This window comes from Mercenaria mercenaria, chromosome 5, assembly GCF_021730395.1.
Source record: "Mercenaria mercenaria strain notata chromosome 5, MADL_Memer_1, whole genome shotgun sequence".
NCBI lineage: Eukaryota > Metazoa > Mollusca > Bivalvia > Venerida > Veneridae > Mercenaria > Mercenaria mercenaria.
The window spans coordinates 28,066,070-28,078,598 of NC_069365.1; the positions used below are offsets into that span (position 1 = coordinate 28,066,070).

The 12,529-nt window shown below is 38.6% G+C and overlaps 1 protein-coding gene across 9 annotated transcripts in view; it reads right to left on the bottom strand.

The window, feature by feature from the left end:
- Positions 1-12,529, bottom strand: part of LOC123558240 (nucleolar protein dao-5-like) — a 181,175-nt gene that overhangs the window by 141,525 nt on the left and 27,121 nt on the right. For all 9 annotated transcript variants that reach the window (XR_008370927.1, XM_053543020.1, XM_053543021.1 and 6 more), the window contains exon 2: positions 6,530-6,603. Coding sequence is in view for 8 of the 9 variants with exons in the window: in XM_053543020.1 (XP_053398995.1) it covers positions 6,530-6,603 (74 nt within the window). In the remaining variant the exon portion in view is untranslated. The remainder of the gene's footprint in view (positions 1-6,529; positions 6,604-12,529) is intronic.

Sequence of the window (12,529 nt, forward strand, 5' to 3'; positions counted from 1 at the left end):
AAATTCAGAACAATTAATACTATTTCAAACTAGGGGTGTGAATTATTAAAAGCTGTAATATACTGATTGAGTATCATCAACCACATATCAATTCAACGGCATAAAAAGCCACAGATCACAATATTTTATAAAATGTCTTTATTTCATTAATATAGGATAAAATAGCTTTGGTTTGCGAAACATATTAAACATGAGAAATGCTATTATGATAATAAAAGATTAAAACTGATAACTCTTTTTATCAATTAAATTACTGAGTGAGAAACTGTAAAACATATTGCTGGTAAAATATTATTTGTTATTTGATATTTCAGAATGGCAGTTGATACATCAACTATCATTTGAATCAATCAAATTCCACAATTTCAACCCATTAATTTTTCATTACCTACTAAACAAAACCTTTTTGTTTGGGGGATTTATATTCTAAAAGCATATCATGTTATATACAGGCAATAATTTAACCTATTCTTCATATTTCTGACCAGAACTGACTTGCTCGTAGCACTGACAATTTCATTCTTTTCATTGAGCACTGAGCTGACAACCTCATTGGCAGGGTGGTTTTTCATAAGAAAATGTTCAAACATAAAAAGATGGAAGAGCTCCTGTATTCCTGCCTCTTACTGACATTCTTTGGAATGTTAGAATACTGTATCTTACTGGGATACACAGGACTGATAGGGTACCCTGCCTCTTACTGACATTCATTGGAATGTTAGAATACTGTATCTTACTGGGATACACAGGACTGATAGGGAAACCCTGCCTCTTTACTGACATTCATTGGAATGTTAGAATACTGTATCTTACTGGGATACACAGGACTGATAGGGTACCCTGCCTCTTACTGACATTCATTGGAATGTTAGAATACTGTATCTTACTGGGATACACAGGACTGATAGGGTACCCTGCCTCTTACTGACATTCATTGGAATGTTAGAATACTGTATCTTACTGGTATACACGGGGCTGATAGGGTACCCTGCCTCTTACTGACATTCATTGGAATGTTAGAATACTGTATCTTACTGGGATACACAGGACTGATAGGGTACCCTGCCTCTTACTGACATTCATTGGAATGTTAGAATACTGTATCTTACTGGGATACACAGGACTGATAGGGTACCCTGCCTCTTACTGACATTCATTGGAATGTTAGAATACTGTATCTTACTGGGATACACAGGACTGATAGGGTACCCTGCCTCTTACTGACATTCATTGGAATGTTAGAATACTGTATCTTACTGGGATACACAGGACTGATAGGGTACCCTGCCTCTTACTGACATTCATTGGAATGTTAGAATACTGTATCTTACTGGGATACACAGGACTGATAGGTACCCTGCCTCTTACTGACATTCATTGGAATGTTAGAATACTGTATCTTACTGGGATACACAGGACTGATAGGGTACCCTGCCTCTTACTGACATTCATTGGAATGTTAGAATACTGTATCTTACTGGGATACACAGGACTGATAGGGTACCCTGCCTTTCTGACATAACCTTCATTGGTAGTGTACTATGTCTTTAAGTGACATACCCTGGACCAGTAGACCATCTATTACTGACACACCCTGGACTGGTAGTGCATCATGCCTTAGTGACATACCCTGGATTTGTAGTGTATCATGACTCAGTGACAGACCCTGGATTTGTAGTGAATCATGACTTAGTGACATACCCTGGACTGGTAGTGCATCATGACTTAGTGACATACCCTGGACTTGTTGTGCATCATGACTTAGTGACATACCCTGGACTGGTTAGTGCATCATGACTTAGTGACATACCCTGGACTGGTTGTGCATCATGACTTTAGTGACATACCTGGACTGTGTGCATCATGACTTAGTGACATAACCTGACTGTTGTGCTCAGACTTAGTGACATACCCTGGACTGGTAGTGCATCATGACTTAGTGACATACCCTGACTTGTTGTGCATCATGACTTATGACATACCCTGGACTGTAGTGAATCATGACTTAGTGACATACCCTGGACTTGTTTGGCATCATGACTTAGTAGACATACCTGGACTTGTTGTGCATCATGACTTAGTGACATACCCTGGACTTGTTGTGCATCATGACTTAGTGACATACCCTGGACTTGTTGTGCATCATGACTTAGTGACATACCCTGGACTGGTAGTGCATCATGACTTAGGTACAGACCCTGGACTGGTAGTGATCATGACTTAGTGACATACCTGGACTTTTGTGCATCATGACTTAGTGACATACCCTGGACCTTGTTGTGCATCATGATTAGTGACATACCCGGACTTGTTGTGCATCATGACTTATGACATACCCTGGACTTGTAGTGCATCATGACTCAGTGACAGACCCTGGATTTGTAGTGAATCATGACTTAGTGACATACCCTGGACTGGTAGTGCATCATGACTTAGTGACATACCCTGGACTTGTTGTGCATCATGACTTAGTGACATACCCTGGACTTGTTGTGCATCATGACTTAGTGACATACCCTGGACTTGTAGTGCATCATGACTCAGTGACAGACCCTGGATTTGTAGTGAATCATGACTTAGTGACATACCCTGGACTGGTAGTGCATCATGACTTAGTGACATACCCTGGACTTGTTGTGCATCATGACTTAGTGACATACCCTGGACTGGTAGTGCATCATGACTCAGTGACGACCCTGGATTGTAGTGAATCATGACCTTAGTGACATACCCTGGACTGTAGTGCATCATGACTTAGTGACATACCCTGGACTGGTAGTGCATCATGACTTAGTGACATACCTGGACTTGTTGTGCTCATGACTTAGTGACATACCCTGGACTGGTAGTGCATCATGACTTAGTGACATACCCTGGACTGGTAAAGCATCATGCCTTAATGTGACATACCCTAGATTGGTAGTGAATCATGACTTAGTGACATACCCTGGACTGGTAGTGCATCATGACTTAGTGACATACCCTGGACTTGTTGTGCATCATGACTTAGTGACATACCCTGGACTTGTTGTGCATCATGACTTAGTGACATACCCTGGATTGGTAGTGCATCATACCTTAATGTGACATACCCTTGACTGGTAGTACATCATGACTTAATGTGACATACCCTGGACTGGTAGTACATCTTGACTTAGTGACATACCCTGGACTGGTAAAGCATCATGCCTTAATGTGACATACCCTGGATTGGTAGTGCATCATGCCTTAATGTGACATACCCTTGACTTGTAGTACATCATGACTTAATGTGACATACCCTGGACTGGTAGTACATCTTGACTTAGTGACATACCCTGGACTGGTAAAGCATCATGCCTTAATGTGACATACCCTAGATTGGTAGTGCATCATGCCTTAATGTGACATACCCTTGACTGGTAGTACATCATGACTTAATGTGACATACCCTGGACTGGTAGTACATCTTGACTTAGTGACATACCCTGGACTGGTAAAGCATCATGCCTTAATGTGACATACCCTGGATTGGTAGTGCATCATGACTAAGTGACATTTGTTTGTTTGTTTTCAGTTTAATGCCATTTTTCAATGTTATTTCAGTTATGTAATGAAAAGCAGTTAACCTAACTGGTGTTCCTGGATTCTGTACCAGAACAAACCTGTTCTCCACAAGTAGTGCCAACTTCCCAACATGTTTGAATTCAGAGGTAAGGATGAATGTCATTTATCAAATTGTCACTTACAACACACGCCTCGCCCAAGGATCTAACTCATGACCATGCAATCCATAGATCTACGCTCTTTCTATTGAGCTAAGCAGGCAGGCTTGTCTTGGTGATGCACCCTGGACTGGTAGTGCATCATGTCTTACTGACAGACCCTGGATTTATAGTGTAAAAACTGTCACTTCTCTTAAACTTGAATAAGGTGGCAACAATGTTTCTTTTGAAGGCTGTATGAAGAGAATGTGTACTTAAAGAAAATTGAGATTGCTGAAACTGTTTATGTACTAGAACAATGAGAACTGAACAAAATGAGGTGACTGTATCCAGTTATTCAATAAATACAGGAACAATTAACTTAATGGGAAGGAACTGTCACTCTGTCTCTGGCATGGCAGATGGTTACAAGTATCTGACTGAAGTGATAAACAGAACAAGTGAATGAAGTATGCCAGGCAAAACAAAGTCACCTACTTGAAAAGTCGAGGCAAGGGAATGGAAAGGGAAGTTACTATACAGTATAAAATTGTGACACCTCGTCTTCTTATAGCAAATATTTGTGCTAAGTTTATGTGAATATCCATCAAAAAAAAAGTTATAGATTGAAGAAAAATTACCTAAAATCTTTTACCTCTTAGTGTGACCTTGACCTCTGACCTAGAGGTGTCTGAGACTTGCAAGCGACATCATCTTAATATTATGGTAAATTTTTATGATAAGTTTTATCAAGAAACAAGAGCTGTCACAGGAGACAGCGCGCTCAGCTATTACAATGCTGGATAGTGAAACTGGGCATATCTGAGGAAACTGGAGCTGTCACTGGAGTGTTTAATGACTCCAATGGTGGATGAAGATATTGCACAATAGCTTGAGTCTGTGTCAAAAATATTAAGTAATAAGTGAGGTAAAGATGAAGTGTATCAAAACACTATATAAGTATAATTTTAAGCAAAAAGGGGGCATAATTCATAAAATATTGGTGCAAGAATTATGCACCTTGTGTCATATGATGTGGGTGATAATGTGGAACAACTACTTCAAGTTTGAAGCACATGCATTTCGTAATAACTGAGATACAGTGAAAATTATTGCATCAAAATTAACCTTAAATTCTAATAGAAGGGGGCATAATTCATGAAAAATTGGTGCCAGAGTTATGCACCTTGTGTCATGAGTTATGAATGATAAGGTGGAACAACTATTTTAAGTTTGAATTAAATCCATTTAGTAATAACTGAGACAGAGTGAAAGTGTATCAAAACTTTAACCTGAAATTCTAAGTAAAAAGTGGGGATAATTCATGAAATATTGGTGCAAGAGGTACGGCCCTTGTGTCATATGATGTGAGGGATGATGTTGAACAACTATTTAAGTTTGAATCAAATCCATTTCCTAATAAATGAGATATAGTGAAAGTGCATCAAACCTTTAACCTGAAATTCTAAGGGGGAATAATTCATTAAAATTATATTGGTACCAGAGTTATGGGCCTTGTGCAGTATGATGTGGGTGATGATGTGGAACAACTCCCTTTAGTTTGAATCAAATCAGTTTAGGAATGACTGAGCATCAAAACTTTAACCTGAAATTCTAAGTATTAGGGGGGATAATTCATGAAATATTGGTGTGAGAGTTATTGCCCTTGAGCCATATGATGTGGGTGATGATGAGGAATAACTATTTTAAGTTTAAAGCAAATCCATCAAGTAATTACAGAGATAAGGAGAAAAAAGAGAAAGTGTTAAAAAACTTTAACCAAGGTGGGGAAGCGGAAAGACGCCGACCCCAACGCCAGGGTGAGTAGGATAGCTCTCCATAAACTTTGTATAGTTGAGCTAAAAAGTAGCAGATTGGATAAGAAAAATTACTTAAAATCTTTCACCCATAACCTTGACCTTTTCTTTGAGATAGAGGTCCAAATCTTACATGTAGCTTTGTTGAGTGCGTAGCACGAGTGATTTAATATTCACATCCCAACAACTGCCCATATTTTATTAACTGATAAAATTATTGGAACATATTCATTATTTCCATTCTAACCATGAAATTTCTTCGTATTTTACAGCACTATATTTTAGCTCGATATGTCATTCGGCGCTGGCTATATGCTATTATAAAAACCTCCCCACAAATGGAAAGCGTTGCATAAAATGGAATTTTCCGAAATTCAGTAAATTTTGATTAAGTATTAAGTAGTTACTGCTGTGAAAATGTTATTTTCAATAACATCTAAGGACGGATATAGAAATCAAAAGTAAATACTAGTACTTCATTGAAAGGTCATATGTGCAGTTTCTAAAAATAGTACAAGTCACCTTCATGATGACACTGAAACAATCACGCCAGAACATTTCGGCATATAACGCTTGATCGAGTCTGGAATATTGGAGCATGAACTATAATTTATTTACTGTCAAAGAAGAATCTTGTTGACATTTGTGGTGCCCACAACGCAGAAATTGTAAACTACGCACACGACCAGATATAGATGCACTGATACTGAAGTTGAAACTGAACGGGCTGAAACATTTTCTTACAGTAAAAATATAAACAAATAAATTTATCAGTTAGAAATTGTTTGTTTCAGAAAATTTGATGTACACTTTATTACTACTACTTTAATGAGCACTGAAAAAGTCGGGTATTTAGTCAGCATATAACGGAAGCAGAGTAGAATCTCACACTCATGTTACAAACGTAGTGTGGAATGGAACAGCTATTTTATCGTAGATTCATGTATAGGCGATTTCACTGTATGTTTATATAGCAACTGCTGCGGATCGTGTTAGAATAACTGATATTCATATATACTGTATACTCACTCGCACAACAGAACTCCATTTCCAAGAGACTTCCTAAAATCTTCAGCATACTCAAACTTCTTTCTTGTTACAGCCTGAAACACAAAAATTGATGTGTGAATTCACTTTAAAGGGATACACTGGTGAAATAGTTGCTGAAAAATTAAAATCATTTCAATTTCTGTAGGACAGCTGCACATTTTATTATCAAGTTAAGCTGGGAAAAAACAGCAAATTGCACAGTTTTAGTAACATCTTGTAACATAAAATGCGTCCTGGGGACCTGAAAAAAATTGACACTCTGTTGCACTGTTTACCGCTCTTTCCTGGCTGCTAGATAAAAGATCGATTCCAAATCACTTCAGCGCTTTCTGGTGCTCTTACAAAGCGAATGGCTGGTATGTAAAGCGGCTACACTGTATGATTAATCATTATGCTGGACAGTTTCTGTCTGAATGAGCCAAGATGAAACAGGCCGCTATAACAGGCATGTCTGGCCTTACCTCAAAGCAAATGTCAATTGAAACACAGAAGAATATTGAAAGTGAACAAGAGCTGTCTATAAATATGACGAAAGGCAAAAAATGCAAATTTCTGGCTGACTGGTCTGATCAAATTATTTGGTTATGTCACATGTTTTGTTCACTTTTGAAAAAGTGTAAAAAACGAAATCTATTTACAACTGGGTGCAGCAATTTCTAGATATCTCTGTCAAACAAGATTCATGAAGTTTCATGAAGATTGGGTCACAACTGTGGTCTCTAGAGTGTTAACAAGTTTTTCCTTTGATTTGACCGGGTGACCTAGTATTTGACCCCACATGACCTAAATTCAAACTTGACCTATAGGTCATCAAGACAAATATTCTGACCAAATCACATGAGTTTCAAACTTAAATTCTGGACTCTAAGAGTGTTAATAAGATTTTCTAGCCTACTGACCTAGTTTTTGACCCTGCATGACCCAGTTTCAATCTTGACCTAGAGATCATCAAGACGACTTCATGCTCAGGTGAGCTAAAAACTGAAACTGCAATCTGATACGCAAATGTCTATGAAAACAATTAAGTAATAAGCAATTAAGCAAGTACCAGTATTTAATAAAGTACTTAATACAAAGAAATATAAGCTAGACATTGGTTCATATGTACTGTGTACATTTCCACAGCACCCACATATCTTTTCCATACCTGTAGCATAAAAAAAACAACATAATAACGACCTTTGGCCCAGTTACGCTCCTGTAGAATTGAAAATCATTTTAAAGATATGGCTATGCAGCTCTGAAATACAGAAACGTCAGAGATCTGAGGCAAATAGGGATCCTTTTAAGACAACACCAAGAAGGGCCTTAAGAATACTTTTATGAAGTTTGCAAAACTTTTATATAACCTTGTTCAATAACGGATCCTTAAGGGACTTGTGCTGTGCTCCATTACTGCAAAACTTAATTTCATTAGATGGTCAATAAATGATCTATAACCTATACTTAAAGGGCAAGGAATGCCTGATAAAAAGTTGAATTTATTTATAAGCCATGATCAAACCTTTCAAAATGCTGAAAGAATTTTTAAAATCGGACCACTATTAAAAAAGGTATAGCAGCTTGAAATTGAAGACAAGAAACGCGGCAATGCCACGAAACCAGGTTTTCAACACTTTTCATAAGAATAAACAAGAGTGCCAGAATGTCACAATATACGCCCGTCACAGCAAATTTCTTTACTCTAGCACCTGTATTTGCAGATGTAATTTTAATTTTGTGGTTGTTTAGTAATCATTGTAATTCTTTTGTTTTTCTAAGTTCACAAAAAAACTCCTTACCAGGTAGAGATACCTTAAAATACACCTAAAATTAGAAAGTAACAACTAGGTTGTACCACAGAAAAGTGGTCTTGGTTTTTCCCTACGGTCAATTATAAAAAAGTTACAATATAAGTTATTTATAGTAACAACTAAGGGAAGTTAATCTTAAAAAAAAAAAAAAAAAATACAAAAGAGCTGTCTCCATAGGATGACACATGCCCCCGATGGCACTTTAAATGAATAGTTATGGCCGATGTTCGAGTTTAGGACCTTTGACCTACGGAGCTGGGTCTTGCGCGCGACACGTCGTCTTACTGTGTCACACATTTATGCGTAGTTATTTTAAAATCCATGCATGAATGACAAAGATATGAACCGGACACGCCCATCAATGCACTATCATGAAAAAAGACCTTTAACATCTAAGTGTGACCTTGACCTTTGAGCTACGGACCTGGGTCTTGCGCATGACACGTCGTCTTACTGTGGTACACATTCATGCCAAGTTATTTGAAAATCCATCCATCGATGACAAAGATATGGACCGGACACGCCCATCAATGCACTATCCCTTAATGTCTAAGTGTGACCTTGACCTTTGAGCTACGGACCTGGGTCTTGCGCGCGACACGTCGTCTTACTGTGGTACACATTCATGCCAAGTTATTTGAAAATCCATCCATCGATGACAAAGATATGGAGCGGACACGCCCATCAATGCACTATCCCTTAATGTCTAAGTGTGACCTTGACCTTTGAGCTACGGACCTGGGTCTTGCACGCGACACATCGTCTTACTGTGGTACACATTCATGCCAAGTTATTTGAAAATCCATCCATCGATGACAAAGATATGGACCGGACACGCCCATCAATGCAATAACCTTTAATGTCTAAGTGTGACCTTGACCTTTGAGCTACGGACCTGGGTCTTGCGCGCGACACGTCGTCTTACTGTGGTACACATTCATGCCAAGTTATTCGAAAATCCATCCATCGATGACAAAGATATGGACCGGACACGAAAAATGCGGACAGACCGACAGACCGACAGACTGACAGACCGACAGACCGACGGTTCAAAAACTATATGCCTCCCTTCGGGGGCATAAAAATTGTAAGTCCACACTGAAATCCTTACCAGGTAGAGATTGGTCAAAATACACCTCAAAATTGGATGTAACATGCATGTTGTACTACAGAAAAGTGGTCTCAATTTTTCCCTACGTCTAGTAATGAAAAAGTTACAATATAAGCTATTTACAGTAACAACAAAGGGAAGTAATTCTAAAGAAGGGAACTGCGCAAGACACTTCGTCTCATGATGGTGTATAATTGTGCCAAGTTACATCAAAATCCCTCTATGCATGAAGAAGATATGCTCCGGACAAAGTTTTCATTCTTGTATCCTTTGACCTCTAAGTGTGACCTTGACCTTAGACCTAGGGACCTGGTTCTTGTGCATGACACTCCGTCTCATGACGGTGAACAATTGTGCCAACTTTCATCAAAATCCCTCCATGCATGTAGAAGATATGCTAACCCTAACCCTAACCTAACCCTAACCCTATTTTTAGTAACAATGACCTTGACCTTGATCCGAGAAACCCCAAAATCAATCCAAAGCTACAACTTTATATAAGCTTTCTATACACCAAGTTTCATCATGATAGCTCATTCCTAAGTTAAGTTATTGACCGGAAACCCTTTTTCTATTTTAAGTAACAGTGACCTTGACCTTGACCCCAGAAACCCCAAAATCAATCCCAGCCTTTGTCTTGATATAAGCTACTTACATACGTTTTATTCAAATATCTTTACCGAAACAAAAGTTACTGACCGGAAACACCAGTTTGACGCCGCCGCCGCCGGCCGGCCGCCCGCCCACCCGCCCGCCCGACCGACCGACATCTTCCCCAATCTAATAACTCAGGTTTTCGTTGAAAACCTGGTTAAAAATGGCTGATCATGGAGGCAGCTATTTTAGTGTGTTTATGATGTCATTTACACATTGCTGAATTCATTATTTAGCAAATAACCTTTTAAACTAGAGCTGCTTTTGAGAAAAGCGCATGTTTCCCACAACTGCCAATCATCTGAATAGTAGTATACGAGTCAATCATGCACCAAGACCTCAACTGCCTTATCAGACTTTCAGTGCTTTGATTATCAAAAACAAGTTTCAAGGGCCATAATTCCGAACAGCCTGGGCCACTGGCTAGTTATCAAACTTGGCCGCTTACTTATTGGCAAACACATTTTGTTCAAGTTTGGTGAAGATCGGATGAGAAATGTTCAACTAAGAGTGCGGACAAGATTTGTGACAGACACACACAGGAGTAAATCAATATGTCTCCCACACCACCATGTGGTGAGAGACATAATAAATTAATTTCTTATGTTTCTTGAGTGTAAGATGTAAAACATGGTAATTTCTTTCATTATAGTTTAAAAAAGTAGAGAACTTATTTTACATAAAAAAGTAAATACAGTTTCAATATGTATCTAGAAATTTAAGAAATCTGGCATTTCATTGTTTTTTTTGCCATTGAAAGGAAATGACCACCATTGTCATCATATGTTTAAATGCTCATAACTTTCTTACCTTTTAGCTGATTTTGAAAATTCTTTCATTCTTTTAAATGATTTAAGAAATCCTAGCAGATGAATTTAACATAAGAACATGGTTGCCTATCCCTTTAATGTTTGCTATGTACATGTTATTAGACTACCACTTCTTGGGGCATCCGTGGCCGAGTGGTTAAGGTCACTGACTTCAAATCACTTGCCCCTCATCGATGTGGGTTCAAGCCTCACTCAGGGCATTGAATTCTTCATGTGAGGAAGCCATCCTGTTGGCATACAGAAGGCCGGTGGTTCTACCCAGGTGCCCGCTCGTGATGAAATAATGCACGGAGGGGCACCTGGGGTTTTCCTCCACCATCAAAGCTGGGAAGTCGCCATATGACCTATAGTTGTGTCGGTGCGACGTTAAACCCAACAAAAAAAAACAAAAAACACCACTTCTTAGTATTACCACAGTAAGTTTACACCCAGCCCTATAAAGCATTGTGCTAACAAGCCAGCCTGTTCCGTTAAGGTATTTCAGCATGGCAATGTACCAAAACGGATTATAACATACCATTAAATCTGATACCTTAAATTATTTATGCGAAAAAATACCAAGACTGTCTAGTTTACCTGAAGATATGCAAATTTTTGCTGCTTGGTACATAAAATGTTTGGTTCATTCACATAGTTACCAGGCTCATCTCATAAGTATTACACCAAGTAACAATAACTGTTCTGCTTTCAAGCATTCTTTTTCTATTAAATGACTGAAAATGAAAACAAGAGTGCAATAGCGACCCTAAGTCGCTAACCTGACTTTGACTATTTGACCTGGGATAGATGTACCATATTATGAATGATAACAAAATGTGTTTAATATGAAAAAACATAAATCCTGGAATGCACAAAGATATATGACCACGACAAGAAATCAGGACTTATAGTCTCTGTGACATTGACCTTGAAGATATGACCTTAAAAAATGTGTCCAACCAGTTCGACAAAATTGAAAGATGACCCTGAAAGGATTCCATAAACCAAGTTCATTAAAGGTTCATTTAACTTCTATCTTTAACTCTGATGGCACCTACAGAGGCCAAGCGCAATCAGTTGGACAAAACCGAGGATGCTACAGTTTCAAGAGAGCAATCAATGTTAATGAAAAAGCAGTAACTGAAAGGATTTTCTATTTTTAGTTCTGGCAGCCGTTATACTGATCATGTGCCCCCATTTGAACAAAGTAGAGAGAGGACCTTACAAGGATACCATAGGCCAAATTTGGTGAAGATCTATCAAGTGGTTCACAAGTGGAGTGTGTGTGTATGTTTGGGTTTTGCATTTTTTTCAACACTTTTCAGTCATATTAATGATGGTGTCTACCTGCTGGAATATCTTGCCATAGAGATGTGACATGATACCTACCCAGTCACACTATACTGACTCTGGGCTACCATTTTTTAAAACTTTGGTATGACATGGCAAGCTCATACGGGCGCTCTACCACTGGGCTACCATTTTTTAAAACTTTGGTATGACATGGCAAGCTCACACGGGCACTCTACCACTGGGCTACCATTTTTTAAAACTTTGGTATGACATGGCAAGCTCACACACGGGCGCTCTACCACTGGGCTACCATTTTTTA